Here is a 17,774-nt window from a genome sequence, read left to right as displayed (position 1 = left end):
TTTAATGAGATTAGGTGGAGTTTTATGGCAGGAGAGTTGTGAGTTTCCTCTTTATCTACATAATTAAGAAAATTTCCAAGCACCAACATTTAATGGAGCAAACTCAAAATGGCTTTCATATACTCTGAGGTTCTTGAAAAATATTTGCATAGCTTTTACACTCACATTAAAGGAATGTATTTTCTTTCAAAGAAAATGTCTACCCCAATTACCCTGCACCTAATGCCTTCATAGTATGGATGAAAGGTTGAATGCTGACACTAAGAGATATGAAGGGTCAAGCCAGCCCACTGAGCGCAAAAATTGTGCTGCAAAAGCTATTACTTATGATATGTAATAAAATAGGTATGATTGTCAAAAGTGTGTAGAAAAGTTTTGGAAGTTATAAAATAACTTCACAGCAGATGAGATTCCCATCTCTCTGCATATTTAAGATTTGCATGCTCTGGAATGAAGATCTGCCATGATCTGTGAACCACAGGTCTCCCATTCCCATTCCTATATGGACAAGTTACACAGTCTCTCTATGACTTACTTTCTTCATAAAGTGAGGATGTAGAGATGCTACTGGTGCCCTGCCCATCTCACCTTGCTCTACCTCAGAGGTCATCGCCAGATAATTTCTTAAAGGCCAAAGCCTTCTGCTCTCTGTCTGATGGCATTATCTGGCCACCAGGCTGTACTGTATCTACATACAAGGCAGGCTAGAGGTTCTGGGGAGTTAAAATCCAAGGAGTGACCCTCAACAAATGAGGGATGGGAGTTACCAGCTAAATCCTGCAGCCACCTCAGCCTTCAGTGGGCCAGTTCTGAAGTGTTCTCCATACAGTTTCTCAGAGGGCCCCTCAGGGACTAAGCCCCAGTTGTCTGCGGCAGTAAATAACTTATTAACAAACTATTGCCTCATTTTACTTCTACTCCGTGCTTCCAGGATCATCTTCCAAATAACAATCTGCTCCCAAGTCCTTGTCTCCAAGTTGGCTTTTGGAGGAACACAGACCAAGACAGGGGATAATAACTGTATCCACTTCACAGGGCTGTTGTAAGAATTAAATTAGCTCATCCATGTACAGCCCACAGAAGAACGCCAGTCGTATAGTAAACACTGAATGTTTGTCCTGGTGGTGCTTTTGGTGGACCTCCTCTGCAGCAAATAAAATCCATGACAAATTTGCTTCTTAGATTATGGAATTTCTGTGTCAATGATGAGAAGCACTTGCATCATATAAAGAAAAATGCAGCTAGAAAGAGTAAAAAGTGAACAGAAAATTCAGCTGACCAGTAAGCCATTTGCCCTTACCCTTGTAAGGCATGACAAGATGAAATTATGACGTCACCTAGCAGTGGAGCACCACGACAGTGAATAGCAGAGCAAATGATATTCAATTGTGGGGCATTTGCTACTTGCTTTGGAACAGTTTTTAGTCAACATATTTGTCTTGTCCACATGTCCTCTATCAGATTTCATCAAAATTTATTTTTAGTTTTGGTTGGCTTTTTTAGTTACCAGCCTTCACTGAAATATAGCATTGATATTTAATTTCACAGTTACACATGGTATAGGACTTCATTTCCCAGTATATTTGTATGGCTTTTTTGTGTACAGATACTAACAGATTTTCTGTTTAATAGTACGTTAGTACCTGTTTTCTGATTAGTAAAATGTTATGAAATATCCAGAACTGAGGATTTCCTATTGAGAGTTTCCACTGAGAGGATACTGTATTGACAAGAACAAACCATGCTTTCCTGACAAATCCTTCTTACATATAAATATATATATATAAATATATATACATACACACACACACACACACACACACATATCCAAAACAAAGTAATTGTAAAATGGTGATGCACCGGATACCCTTGCAAACATAACAGCAATTCTAATAGCAATAACAACGGTTTTGCATTTGCAGAAGTACTGTCAATATAACCCAATTCCATCATAGTGCGATCCTTGGCTCTGGATAAACAGGACTTAAAATCACAACCTAAATGGCCTCTATCTTAGGGAGTTCTTTCCAATATGTGAACACTTTTTCTCATGATATTAAACAATAATTACAAAATAAATACTAAGGAGTTGTGAATCATTGACTCTTGAAAAGTCAACCTTCTAATATCTGGGCTTGGCTAATTCTTAGCACAAGATGTTAAGAGGAAACATATAAAATTAATATTACAGTTAACTATTATTATATATTTTAACTATTTATTTTACAAAATGAATGTCAAGGAGTTGTGAATCACTGAATCTTAGAGATCTTACCCTTTGATATTTGAGTTTGGCTAATTCTTAGCATAGGAATAAGAAGAAATTGACCTAAAATTGCTGAAAGAAAATATAGTCTTACTGTAAGTCTTTTTTTACTATATATATATATATATAATCACTAATATTATAACAAACATGAGGAGAAATATAAATAATAGCGAGACTAGAAACCTGCCATTCTAGTTTAATATTTGTGTTAGTTTATCATTTCAAATATAGAAAAGATCCACCCTTCCATACAACCCATCTGTCTTGGAATTGCATTATCCTGTTGATGGGTTCTATCGGGGAAATGACCTCATTCAGAAATGCTTGCCAAGTAGTATTAGTTTGGACTGATTATATAAAAGTGACATCTTATCAGTGAGGTCACAAGTCTTCAATGTGGAACTTGGGTGTGACAAAGTGGAAGATTATTTGAAAACTTATTATCTTATTGTTGTATATAGTTAAGTATACTTTTACTCTATTTCTTATCTTTGTTCAGAATATTTCAACTTCCCCCACTGGATGAATCGGTGAGGAACAAAATGGATATCTGAATTAAATACTAGACATCCAAATAAAAGATTCATTCAAATAAGTGACAACAAATGAATGGTGCCTTGAACAGTGCCTGGCACATAAAGTAAGCTATCAATAAATGGTAGATACCAATAGCTACAGCAACTATAGTGCTCCTGGAAGCATCATAACTTGGCAGCATGCACTACTCGTCACTATAATCTTTGGATTTGAGGTGTGTGCTAAGTATCATTGCTGTAAAGCAAAACAGGGGCAATGATTTAATTACAATGCAACAGATATAAGAAAAGGAAAGATTTCTATTTTCTGGTACCTCTGATACTTCCTCTCTATACGTAATATAAGGACTAATCTAGAGAGAGTGGCAAATATTTTGGACCCCTTTACCTTAAAATTCTTTGAATGGTAAACCCATAAATGGACCTTCTCTCTCCACTTGGCTCTCATAATAATGTTATTTCAGACAACAAATTCTGGTGAACGTCTCTGCTGTGCCAGACACCATGTGATATAAATAGGAAATTCCAAAATATGTCAGACATTGTTCAATTTCCCAAAAACTTACAAAAGGAGGTTGGAAAATAAAGGAGGGATAAACAAGGAAGCTAAAACTAATTGGATAGCACACAAAGAGCAGTGTACCTCTCTCACAAAACGTTTTTTGTTGTCTCTTAGTGTTAAAAGTGTTTACTGTGCCTATTGACCAAAATAGTATCTCAGGCAACTCAAATTTCCATCCTCACAAAGTACAGAGTTGTGACTAACAATGAAGTAAGAGGGCAACAGAAAATAATTTAATGAGTGGTGTGTGTGCGTTACAAACCCACAAAATAACTATCATTTACATTTAAGGAGCTCAAAACACCCAGGTTTATTCCCTGATGCTAAAAAGCTGTGATTTTGATTCTTATTTATACTATTTTCCTATAAATCTTTAGACCCTTTAAAAATACTGTATACTCACTGTTCCAAAATGCTCATGAAGGGGGTTTTCAAAACAGCTCCCTTGGCGTCCCTGGCGGCGCAGTGGTTGAGAGTCCGCCTGCCGATGCAGGGGACACGGGTTCGTGCCCCGGTCCGGGAGGATCCCACATGCCGCGGAGCGGCTGGGCCCGTGAGCCATGGCCTCTGAGCCTGCGCGTCCGGAGCCTGTGCTCCGCAACGGGAGAGGCCACAACAGTGAGAGGCCCACATAACGCAAAACCCCCCCCCCAAAAAAACAAAAAACAAAACAAAACAACAACAACAAAAACAGTTCCCCGACTTCTATTATTGGCACTCCTTTGGTTCATTTGATATTATTTTACAAAGATAAATGGGGACTGATTTATCTAATTAAAAATCATCCCCAGAAAATAAAGTTTCTCCCATTCTCTATGGTATCATTTTTAAAATGACTAAGCATGATTCAAATACACAATGTTATTTTAGTTAAAAGATTAAAATATAACTCCATGTAAATCCAGTAAACTCAAGGTTATGCTATGAAAGCAAACGTTTCCACAGAGAAGCTTCATGGAATGTTGACAATTCTAAATTTCCAAATTCCTGCTTGCTTTTTCTTCACCTTTTGCTCTACATGCTGAAACTGTATTACTATTCCAGTGCTTAGATGATTAAATGTTCAAAATCACTCCTGCTTTAACTTTCTGTACATTTAAATTGTACAACCTTGGGAAGTGTTAGCACCACCGCCTTTGATGTTAAGCATTGATGTTAAGGATAAGACAAATATATTGGGTGATTTCAAAAACAAAGCTCTACATCTGTGTAGTTCCTTGGAGTGCACGGAGCGCATTCACTTTTTTTTTTTTTTTTTTTTTTGCGGTACGCGGGCCTCTCCCTGCTGTGGCCTCTCCCGTTGCGGAGCACAGGCTCCGGACGCGCAGGCTCAGCGGCCATGGCTCACGGGCCCAGCCGCTCCGCGGCACGTGGGATCTTCCCTGACCGGGGCACGAACCCGTGTCCCCTGCATCAGCAGGTGGACTCTCAACCACTGCGCCACCAGGGAAGCCCCACATTCACTTTTTTTTTTTTTTTTTCCCCCACATTCACTTTTAACCCAGTGGTGAGGAGAGGCAGCACCGAGACTGTAGGCAGCAGTCCTAGGCCAGTGGACAGCAGTGATGTGTACTAAACAGCAAGAAGGGTGGACAAAGTGGACGCTAAGTGTGCACTTAGTGTGTTTTAGTCCACACTAAGTGGACAAAAACAGAAATAGTGTCCAATTTTGCTGAACACTAAATAGGGAGGTGACCTGACCTGGGAAGGAAGATTTTACAGATGGCAGAATCCAACTGCAGCTCCTGGGGACATGCATTTTTATTCACAGAATGAAGTTTTAGACATTTGCTGTCTATTTCTTACTGTGCTACATACTCTCACCTGGAGTGTATGCAATCTGCCTAATACGTGGGAAGGTAGATAAGCTCAAGACTCAGTTATCACTTTCCAGGAGATGAGCTGTAACTATCAATCTGTAGAAAGAAGACTAGCAGACTCTATGGATTATCCTTATCTAAACACTAACTGCTCCGACATAAATGCAGTTGGTTTTAAAACTTAATCAACCATATGGCTTTGTTCATATATTCACCAACACTATCATCTATAACACAGGGAATTTTTTAAAGCAATACTATCCTGTAGAAAACAGGAAGACAAATGTAATTGGTTTTCTAAAACCACAAAGTTCCCAGTTAATTGTATTAATTTTCTAAATATTAATGAGCAATGAGTTAGAGCTGTGAGGCTTCCACAGATATAAAGGCAATGTCTTGTCTTCAAGGAATTTAGAGTAGCATTGTTAAGATATAAATTTCATTGGGCAAAGTACTTTGGGGAAGTATAACTAAAATTTTACTCTTTGCCTAAATAGATATCTAAAGGATAATTTAAGAAATATCTGCACAGTTCAACTCTAGATTTTATTTACAAGATTACCAGATGAGCACATCATAAATATCTGATCAACTTCTCAAAAGAATGATTGAATAAATTTTCTTATTTTCAAGTAGTCAATTATGACTTATAGTAACAAGATGAACACAATTCCTATACTGGGAGATCCTCTGGAGATTAATCTATTTTATATGCTATTGTCATATAGTCTAAAATACATAAATTTGGGAGGGATGAATTGGGAGTTTGGGATTAGCAGATGCAAACTATTATGTACAGAATGGATAAACTATAAGGTCCTACTGTACAGCACAGGGAACTATGTTCAATATCCTGTGATAAACCATAATGGAAAAGAATATGAAAAAGAATGTGTGTATATACATATATATGTGTATAACTGAATCACTTTGCTGTACAGCAGAAATGAACACAACATTGTAAATCAACTATACTTCAATAAAATAAATTTTAAAAAAATAATAAAATAAAATACATAAGTTTTATCATGAGAAGTCTTTCAACCACTGGTGGTATCATTCTGACTGTGTTTTCTCTGGCATTTGAGGACCCTCACAACCTGTTACCACTCTAGGACTATGTTTTAGACCGGGTGCATGCTTATCTTCTCAATCAGACAAAAAAATACAGTCTGAACTTTACTGGGAACCAACCCAGTGATCAATAAACACTTATTGGCTCCTCCTCATTAGGGAGGATGCCCACACCCTTGCTCTCCGACTGTGCATCTCTGCCTTGCTTCTGTCTTAAATAAGCAAACTGTTCCTCTGCGTGCTCTCCCACTTGTTGTGCTATGTCTCTAATAATAAAGTACATGCTTTTATGAAAAGAAAAAAACACTTATTAACTAAGACATCACATGACATTCTAATTTTTCTTTCCGATTTTCTTCTTTTACCCAAATCTAAAATAATGATTGTGCATATGACTTTCCAGGGAGCCTCAGTGTTTTTATAGAAGCAAGAAATCTAACAGTTCAACAACAAAGCATCTGCTAACAATCTCCCTGTAGTATTTTTACTGCCAGGATTCCTCCACTAGCATTTACAATGATTATAGACTTAACAAGTTTATTAAATTACATTGAAAAAAACTCTTTCCAGGTTAGAAGAATTGGTTGTTTTGTTGTTGTTTCAAACAACTTGCTCCTTCTTTCTTTTTGATATCTACGCAATGCTATCTTTTTAAAAATGAAAGTCTATAAAACATACTGATAAGTTATTCACCTTAGCCATTTTTCCTCAAGGGACTTTTAGCCTCCCTCCTAATGTTTCAAGAATGAGTAGAATCAACAAAGAAAGTTTGAGACCTTCGGGCTAGTGAGATATTTAATTTTCCTTCACATTCATTGATTATTTATTTTAAATATGAAAAGAAAAAAGCTTTACATAATTTACATGCAGCTTTTCATGGTAAATATGTTTACAGTTAGGAGAAAACAAGCACAGAGTATACATGACTTTAATTACAGGTTTTAGTTAGTTCTGCTTATAGGATTACCTTCATATTTAGGCATACAAGCTTTTAAAAGTGCTTAAGATACAGATAAGAGGCTGACCACACATCCTGTTTCCCCAGACGGTTCTTGTTAATGCATGTTGTGTCCTGTCTGGTTAGTGCCCACTATTACTCTCCAGAGTGTTTTGTTTGAAGGATAAATTTATGATCATCCTAGAGATAAGCCATATTAAAATTGTGTGAAAATAATATTGTGATCAAAAGATAGTTGAACTACCTCTAAATAAAGATCAATTTTTCAAAAGACTCTCAGAAAAATTTTTTTTCAATATTTTCAGTGTTGATCACTTGAATGTGTTACAAAGACATGTTCCAAAAATTCAGCATTGAATATGGAATCATGACAATCACATCATTTAACTGGTTGAAAAGTTCTTGACTTCAAGCCATTACCAACCTTCATATATACACTTTCAAAGTTTTTGGAAGTAAATAATTTTTTTTAATTCTCATTAAAAATGAGTCACTTAACAGGTCAATTTTATGAGATATTTTGAAAGATTTTTAGATTTTTGGAATCCTCTAGCAAAGTCAACAGTTGCATTAGAGTCTCAGGAAAAGAAGTGGTGTTCCATTATCTTAAACGAGGTAACCTTTTTTGTCTGTGTGCTATGGACCATTTTGGACCACTTTTGAAGCCTATGAACCCCTACTGATAAATGTATTTTTTAAACGTATAAAATAAAATACTTACAATGGAAACCAATTATATTAGAATAAAACTATCAAAAAATCAAAATATATTTAAAAAAGCAAAAGTAAAAAAGTAATAAATAAAGTAATATATAAATAATAAAGTAAATAAAGTAATAAAGTAATAAAGTAAAAATAATAAAGTAAATAAAGTAATAAATAAGCTTCTTCATTTACTCATTAAATAATATTACTGAAAAGCAGGTCTAATAACTGCCCTAATTACCAAGTAGTGATGAGCATAAGTGATACTTTGAGGTTATATGCAATATCTATAGTGTGATCTGAAAAGTCACAAGTTCTGCTCATACTACTGTCGTTTATCAACTACATTCACAATTGGAGAAAATTTTCACAAAGAAATCGGTGAAAATGAAGCTGTAATTTTTTTCCCAACCAAGTTCATGAGCTCTTTGAATTCTATTGTTACAGTACAACATTAAGAAAGCCTAGAGGTCAAACTTGTTTATCTTAAGTCCATAGGTAATTCATCAAACAACTACCTACCCTTGTAATCAGGCCACAAAAGAACATTTCTGAAAACAGAACTTCCCACCGAATGCTTTTTAACAAAAAAAAAAAAAAAAAAAAAAGGCTTTCACTCAAAATTCAGTTCAGATCAATTGTGAGTGACAGCTGTCCATCATAATGCAGTATAAATTGAATGTACTGAATGGAAACAAAGTCAGTGTTTTCTAGGATTTTTTAGAAACCAGAAAACAAAGAGCCCCTAAAACACAGACATAGCATTTTATATTAAACAGTATGTCCCTTATCCCTATCACTGATATTTTAAAATCGAAGTTATATTTTTACAAATTTTTTTCTTCAGGTTTGCATTGTCTCATTTTAATTTAACAGCATAATATAGTCATCGACTATTTAAGCTTTTCTTTCTCAGAGCTTTGAGTGATATCCAATCAGCAAAGACATCAAAAATACATATGCACAGTTAAGGCCCTTGGCCTCAGTGGTTTCGTTGCCTAGAACAGACTACAAATGACTGGTAATTAAACACAGCCATTGCCTGAGAGACAAGGTTGAATCACAGATCATTGGAATCTAAAGGGACCAGAGAAGCCACTTTGTCTAACCCTCACTTTACAAATGAGGAACCAGAGACAATGAGAGTTTAAGGGACTTTCCAAGATGACCATGGAGAAGCTAGCCTGACAGTTAATGCAACACTCCCTCTAGCTCCCTACAAGGGCAAATTGTGTCCCTGGCTCCACTTCTATCAAAGTATAGCTATTGAGACAAGAAGTTATAATCAATTAGAAATACATCTTATTTATAGATTTTTGCTCCCAAATATGAGAATTAGATAACTTAAATGGTGATCACGGGTGGGAGGGAGGGAGACGCAAGAGGGAAGAGATATGGGAACATATGTATATGTATAACTGATTCACTTTGTTATAAAGCATAAACTAACACACCATTGTAAAGTAATTATACCCCAATAAAGATGTTAAAAAAAAAAAAAAAGAACTGAATAATAAATATGCTTTGGAAGTTAAGCTGTATATTCTGTTGGACAAATTCCATGTAGAAATAGTGTATTTTGTGCTCTAAGTAAATGGCTTGATTTCTTAGTTCTGTTTGTTTATCTGTGCAACAAAATGATCTTTCACATAAAATAAAGAAAACTTTAAAAAAAAAAAAAAAAAAAAATGGTGATCACATCTGCAGAACAGAGGTCTTTAAAAAATATTAAAAGATCAAGAATGTGCTCTAAATAGTTTCAAGGTCTAATATATTAGTAATGTTAGTCTGACTTCTGAAAACCCAGGTTTCAATAGTCGTCCCTTATTTTATTTTTTCAGATGGCCTTTTTTTTTCTAATTATAAAAGGAATACACATCCATTATAATAAATTTTGAAAACACAAAGACAAATGCAGAAGAAAATAACAAGAAGCCGTATCCCCAGAGTCAAAGCCATATATTGGTGGTGTTGGTAATATTTCAGCATATTTCTTTCCAGATATAAATGTATATATGAATATATAGCTATATAATGTAAACTTACATATTAAGATAATATTGTACCTAAAATTTTATAGCCTGCCTTTTCTCTTAGCATTGTACCGTGATCATCTTCCCATTGAATTAAAATTATTTCTAAAACATCATTAATGTGAAAGTCTGTGTTTGGTGGTTATTAAAGTAATAAAGTTTAAAGACATTATAATCAATAAAATGATATCATTATATAATTTTCGATTGCTGGATTATGTAGGCTAGCATCTGATCAGGTAACTAATGCATTAAATTGCTCTAAATAAAAAATATTAAAAATATATGTTTACAGGATTGTCTTTAGAAAAATTTAAGCGCCCAATGGCTAAAATCATTGGGGGAAAATGCATAATATCCCAGGAAATTAGAGAAAGGAAAACTCAAAGAGATACCTCCTGCTACTATTACATGTGGGAAGATTCAAAAAGGTACTACAACAGGATATCCTGACAGTGCTCTGTAAAGTCATGAAGGAACACAGTGCTTTGGTCAAGGAAGCAGCAACTGGTACAAACATTTAGTGCCTGGCTCCTGTAGGAATTCAATAAATATTTGTTGAATGAATAAATGGGAATCAATTTACCAACGTGTATCTAGACACCTGAATATGATTATACCCTTTGACTGATAATCTTCCTTAAGGGAATATATACCATATATACACTTGGTCACAACTAAATGTCCGGGACTTGTATGTTGATTAAGTAAATGACAGAGGTATAAAGAGCCATACAGACAATTCATACTGATTTAACAACTATGCTAAAATTATGTCTTGCCTATACTGTAATTCTTAGTTTAAAATGATTGAAGTATTTAAAATATTGGTGTATTTAATCTCTTGGTATAAGATTTTATTTCATTCTTTTAACGAAATAATTGTTAATTTTAAAATTGAAGAAAATCACTGCGTTATAAAAAATTTGAGAAGCCCAGATGAAAAAACTATTATGTTTCTTCCAAAATATTTTCTTATAGTCAATCTCAAAGGTTTTGCCCACCTATTTGTCCTTGAATGTCTCAGAAGACAGGCACAAGACTTCTTTGATAGTCATCCCAGCGGTGGGAGAAAACAGTCATGATGTTCTATTTTCCTAATACCATGACTTATAAAACACTGATACTTCCTCTTACCTAACCTTAGCCTAAGTATTAAGAAGTTATTAAATCTAACACACACACTAACACACACAAAACTTAGAGTGGCAAGCTCTCAATACCTTTATAAGCTCTGATGATTCATGCCCGTCTTCCACCACAATTAGTTGAGCTCTTCCTTTCCTTTCATTGTCCCGAATGCCGATGGCAACCTGGCTGGCCTTCAGACGCTCATATTTGTTGCAAGAGGATCCACACCACTGGTAAATTTCCTAAAAGAAAAAGACAGATCTTTTGACCCCAGGAATACGTGGAGGACATTCAGCCCTGGTGTAATACACACTGTGATTAATTAGGAGAAAAACAAAAAGGTCTAAAAAATGAAATTAAATTGATCTATTGTTGAGGTATATATAATTTTTATATATTTAATTTATACCTCATTCTGTATCCTGTTGCTTTCAGTTAGCATTATAAAGTAAGCATTTTTAAACATGGAAAATATAAATATATACCTCAGCATTCTCTGTGTATATAATCCACTAAGTACAATTTATAAAAGTAAACTTATATAAATTATTTAAATTTAGAATAATAAATCTAACGTATTTCAGATAGTCAAGAATCTGTTATAGTAGGAATATGCTCTTGATGATCATAAAACATGACCTATCTCTTTTGTAAAGCAATTTAACAATTCTTATCAAGAATCATAAAAAGAGTTAAAACTCTGACCCAGTAATATCACTATCTGGAATTTATTTTAATAAATTATTCATAAAGAAGAGAAAACAACACATGTACAAGGGTTTTCACTGATGTGATTATATTAGTGAGGCATTGGGAAGACATTAAATGTTCAACAATAGGATTACAGTAATATAAATTACGATATATAGAAAAAAAACATCAAAATTATACTTTAACAGAAATTTAGAAAAACAGAAACAGCAGTTTGATATATTGTAAATTATATACATTAGTTGCCACTTAGATTAAAATATATATTTTAGGGCTTCCCTGGTGGCGCAGTGGTTGAGAGTCCGCCTGCCGATGCAGGGGACACGGGTTCGTGCCCCGGTCTGGGAAGATCCCACATGCCGCGGAGCGGTTGGGTCCGTGAGCCGTGGCCACTGAGCCTGCGCATCCGGAGCCTGTGCTCCGCGACGGAAGAGGCCACAGCAGTGAGAGGCCCGCGTACCGCAAAAAAAAAAAAAAATATATATATATATATATATATATATATATTTTAGACTTAGGTACAGTGTTCAGAAAGTATACAATAACATGTAAAATAATAAAATGTCATTTTCTCCATTAAATGTGGTTTAACAAAAGAAAGAAAGAAATGTAATGGTACCCAGGCCTGGTAGGATGTGGGAGTGGGTATTATCACACACTATTTGGGTGGTAGATACTGACACAGGCTTTTTTTGAGGGCACTTTGGTGTCATACCAAAAAATTATATATGATTTTAAAATCAGGAAATTCCATTTCTAGGAATCTATTTTATAGAACTATTCAAACATGGGATGCAAAAACAAAGAAACAAACAAAACAAACACAAATGCCCATCAATAGGGAGATGGCCATATAAATGTCATTACGTGGATACTATAGACTATTCTTCAGTGGTTAGAAATTGAGGACAATGTTTAAACACCGATGTTAAAAATATCCAGGTATATCATAAATAACATAAAGCCACAGAATAATATAGCTCCATTAAAGTACAGAAACAAAAATATAAGCTCTGTTTCTGTCTTTGCAGAAAAAGACTTTTAAAGATACACAGTATCTTTAATACATGGGAAGGGGCATGTAACTGCAGAAAGAAAGCCTTCAGTTTTTGCTGTATCTAAATCAGTGTTTCTTCCTTTTCTTTTTTAAATGTCACTCACATTTATTAGCTGCCTATTAGGAGCTAGATGTTGGGAATAAAGAGATGAATGAGCAAAAACTAGCAAGGAGAGACTGACATGTAGACAACTAATGCTAATAATATGTTTGCACAACACTTAGTTTTCAAAACGTTTCCACACATACTTCCTGTAGTCAATCTGGAGAGGGGGTTGCTTTGTAGTTATTGCTTTGTGGTTAAGTACAATATAAAGGAGACAGACCAGCAGCCACTTTCTATGTGGCTTTATGTTTGCAATTTTTAAAAGAGGAAATAAATTAATAACAGCAAATAAAAGGGCACCCCAAAATTCAGAGAGACAGGCTCTTTTCTTTAATCACAAGACATTTCCAGTCCAGAGTCATTTCTCCATTCAAAAATAGTTCACTGATTACCTGAAATTGGGCAGGATCCCTCTCCCTGGGGGCACAACCTGAAAGCACACAGGTCGGCAACAGTCTCTCTGTCCCCTTAAACCGGCCCCCCACCCCCATGATCCTGCTTCACCTTTTCCACATTCCTCTTCAAGAATAAAATATAAGTCTTAGGAATTCAAGCCTTTATAAGAAGTAAAAGAAAAAGAGACTGTGCTTTGCAATTCCTTTCATTTTAGAATCTAATTTAGTTATTCAACATTGTTAAGGGGTGTTTCTTTTCTGTTTTTCAGAGAATTGCGTGCCGCTATTGTTTCCGCTCTAACCTCTTTTCTATACCTGGGCATCTGAACATGAGGCTCACATTTGAACACCTGGCCCAGACCAACAGTTACAAAGAGTGAAAATAAATGGTTCCCAACGAACGATCAGCTAACGTCTAATCACTGAGCATTAAAATCAGGTGGTGGAGTAAGATGGTGATTTTTTTTTTTTTTAAAAATGGATACCTGAGCCTACCCTTCGGGACTCTCAGGTGTATTCTGGGCAGCCGCATTTATTGAATGCTCCCTAGATGATTCTAAGCATTAAACCAAGGCTGAGAACCTCTTCTGGTCCCCAGGAGCACCCGTTGCATCAGGCAGGTGTTACAGGGAATCTGCAATTTCTAGTTACCCAATGCAGCCAAGCAGGCTACTCTGCCAGTACACTTAGGATCTTAGCCTAGGTTCCTTTTCTACCTTATTCCATGATATTTTGCAAATGATTCTTTTCTTAGTAGATCTGAGAAAGCAAACTTCCAATTTTTACATAACAATGAAATATAGGAAGTGGATCAGAAGTTAGCTCTCTAGATATCTCAGGCTTGTAAACAACTTTCATTACTGATTTGCTCTGTATTTTTATATTCATCTAATAGATGTTTATATTCTCCCTACCTTAGTTGTATAAATGGCCTCTCATCCACTTCAAAGAGATTATATAAAATCACACTAAATTTTTTTTAAACATTTTTATTGAGGTAAAATTGCTTTACAATGGTGTGTTAGTTTCTGCTTTATAACAAAGTGAATCAGCTATACATACACATATATCCCCATATCCCCTCCCTCTTGCGTCTGCCTCCCACCCTCTCTATCCCACCCATCTAGGTGGTCACAAAGCACCGAGCTGATCTCCCTGTGCTATGCAGCTGCTTCCCACTACCTATCTATTTTACATTTGGTAGTGTATATATGTCCTTGCCACTCTCTCACTTCATCCCAGCTTACCCTTCCCCCTCCCCACGTCCTCAAGTCCATTCTCTATGTCTGCATCTCTATTCCTGTCCTGCCCCTAGGCTCTTCAGAACCTTTTCTTCTTTTTTTTTTTTAGACGCCATATATATATATGTGTTAGCATACGATATTTGTTTTTCTCTTTCTGACTTACTTCACTCTGTATGACAGACTCTAGGTACATCCACCTCACTACAAATAGTTCAATTTCGTTTCTTTTTATGGCTGACTAATATTCCATTGTATATATGTGCCACATCTTCTTCATCCATTCATCTGTTGATGGATACTTAGGTTGCTTCCACGTCCTGGCTATTGTAAATAGAGCTGCAATGAACATTGTGGTACATGACTCTTTTTGAATTATGGTTTTCTCAGGGTATATGCCCAGTAGTGGGATTGCTGGGTCGTATGGTAGTTCTATTTTTAGTTTTTTAAGGAATCTCCATACTGTTCTCCATAGTGGCTGTATCAATTTACATCCCCACCAACAGTGCAAGAGGGTTCCTTTTTCTACACACCCTCTCCAGCATTTATTGTTTGTAGATTTTTTGATGATGGCCATTCTGACTGGTGTGAGGTGATACCTCACTGTAGTTTTGATTTGCATTTCTCTAATGATTAGTGAAAATCACACTAAATTTTATTAGTATCTGTAAAGCATTAAGGAAGTCTGGTAAAATGTGTTTAAAAAGAATTATAGCTAATGATAATTTTCTAAATATAATTATTATTTAACATAGAATTTTACAATATTCTTTGGATCCCAAAATATTTTCCATGATATTACTTTGGGTTGGGAGTTTTATGTGCAGTATCAATTCACAGATAAATTTAGTTGTAGAAAATATTCCTCACCATTGCTTAGAGACCAGTTTCAACCTTTAAAATAGCAAAAACATATCTAGGAAATACTCATAAAAATAATAAAACTTTTAATAGTGAAGTTTTCCTTTTAATTCAAAGATGACTAAATCACTAAAGAAAGTGTTACCAAAAAAAATTTCTTACTGAGCATGAAAATGAATGTTTTATGTTATGCTTACTCTTTCATTACTTTCACCTTATTTTGTGCTATTTCTATAAGTGACATATTATCTTATTTACTAGACTTAATTTTCAGTGGTTAACTCAGACAAGAAAAGCAATAAAATGTGGACTTTAATTTTAAATTGCTAAAAGCCAAAACTGTTTAAAAAATTAATTAAAAAACCCTTTTCATTCAATGCTAATTAATTTTTATACAAATATAGTTTGTTCAATAATGGTAGCAGTACATTAAACATGTTTTAAATTTTAAACAGAATTTGAGCAATTCATTAAATTTGAGCAATTTATATTCCACCACGTGTAGATGATGTGTTTAAGACATCTTATTTTAACAGAGCTGTACAGTGATGAGATGAATGTGTGTAGTACTATTAATAAACTGTGTTAGCCCAACACTTACTCTATTCAGAGGTAGTTGGTTAAGACTATTCACCACTCCGGGCACAAGGAAACTTTGTACTCAATCGGCCCCATGCTTGAAAAACTCTCCTATAATGCAACTTAACCTTTTTTTTAGAGGGCATGGGCTGAAAAAAAGAAATTCTGCATAGAGCTAAAAGATGTCTGAATTGATATGATAGGTTGATATGTATTATTACAACCAGAAAAAGTTTTCATTATAATTTAAATTGTTTTATTTGTAATACTTTAATGGGATTTAGATGAAAAACCTTTTGTAAATGTGAATTAAGTGTACTAGACACTGAAAATTGTAGAACAAACATGGTTTCAGAGGCAACTATTTTACCTTCTAAGATCCTAAGGGATTTAACAGCTCAACACTAAATGTCATGTTTGGGGAGAGAGGGAAGGATATAAAAACTCCCTGTAAATATGGAAATATCCATTCAATTTAGAATGAAGTCCACTTAAATTTTGGCTGAAATTTGCTGACGTACATGTTGCCCACGAACATCCTCTAGTAGAAGTTTGTGAAACTATAATTAACTCAATGTACAAACTATTAAAGGAAAACAAAATCACTCTGGATAGTTTGAAAAGGAAAAAATAAGGGAGTAAAGAGAAACTGTTACTGGCAATTAGTTCGGACCACCAAGTAACAAGAAATCAAAACAAATGAGTGATATTCATAGAAACAACCACACTGGGGGCAGACCTAGAGGTTTCTAAAATTTCCTTTAAACTACATGGTCAGAGTTAACAAGTCAAACATCAAAGTGCAGCCAAACCTCATTTGGGGACAGGAAATAAGAGCAGAAATAAAACAATGGTCAATGATGCCCTTGAAGGGAGGCAAGATTAAAGGAGACCCCCAAACAGCCATGTGATGGTGACTCATAACATGGGCAAAGAATTCAGATGGAATTGCTACTCTTTTGTCCTTTTCTAACTTCTTTATTCTAAATACATCTAAAAGTTTATAAAACGGGTGGGGGCAGACTTATTTCTCTCCCTTGCTTCTACTGGCTTTATTTTTCCTGTGTTTAGTTTTCCTTTAGATCTAGTTAACCAAATACAGAAGTTCATTCAGATACCCCTCTAGGCTGGAGATTCTCCAAAAACTACTTAACAGCCACTATGGAGAACAGTATGGAAGTTCCTTAAAAAACTAAAAATAGAACTACCATATGACCCAGCAGTCCCACTACTGGGCATATACCCTAAGAAAACCATAATTCAAAAAGAGTCATGTACCACAATGTTCATTGCAGCTCTATTTACAATAGCCAGGACATGGAAGCAACCTAAGTGTCCAAGACAGATGAATGGATAAAGAAGATGGGGCACATATATACAATGGAACAGAAAAAAGAAACGAAATTGAGTTATTTGTAGTGAGTTGGATGAACCTAGAGTCTGTCATACAGAGTGAAGTAAGTCAGAAAGAGAAAAATACCATATGCTAACACATATATACGGCATCTAAAAAAAAAAAAAGGTTCTGAAGAACCTAGGGGCAGGACAGGAATAAAGACGCGGATGTAGAGAATGAACTTGAGGACACGGGGAGGGGGAAGGGTAAGCTGGGATGAAGTGAGAGAGTGGCATGGACATATATACACTACCAAATGTAAAATAGATAGGTAGTGGGAAGCAGCTGCATAGCACAGGGAGATCAGCTCGGTGCTTTGTGACCACCTAGAGGGGTGGGA

General features: G+C 35.3%; 1 protein-coding gene across 1 annotated transcript in view; it reads right to left on the bottom strand.

The window, feature by feature from the left end:
- Positions 1 to 17,774, bottom strand: part of SCIN (scinderin) — an 81,391-nt gene that overhangs the window by 43,183 nt on the left and 20,434 nt on the right. The window contains exon 4 of the mRNA XM_082662047.1: positions 11,181 to 11,330. Coding sequence (XP_082518173.1) covers positions 11,181 to 11,330 — 150 coding nt within the window. The remainder of the gene's footprint in view (positions 1 to 11,180; positions 11,331 to 17,774) is intronic.

This window comes from Grampus griseus (genome assembly GCF_964374135.1).
Source record: "Grampus griseus genome assembly, chromosome: 9".
Taxonomy (NCBI): Eukaryota; Metazoa; Chordata; class Mammalia; order Artiodactyla; family Delphinidae; genus Grampus; species Grampus griseus.
Note: the sequence above shows the minus strand (reverse complement) of the source record. Positions and strands in the feature narration are given on the sequence as shown.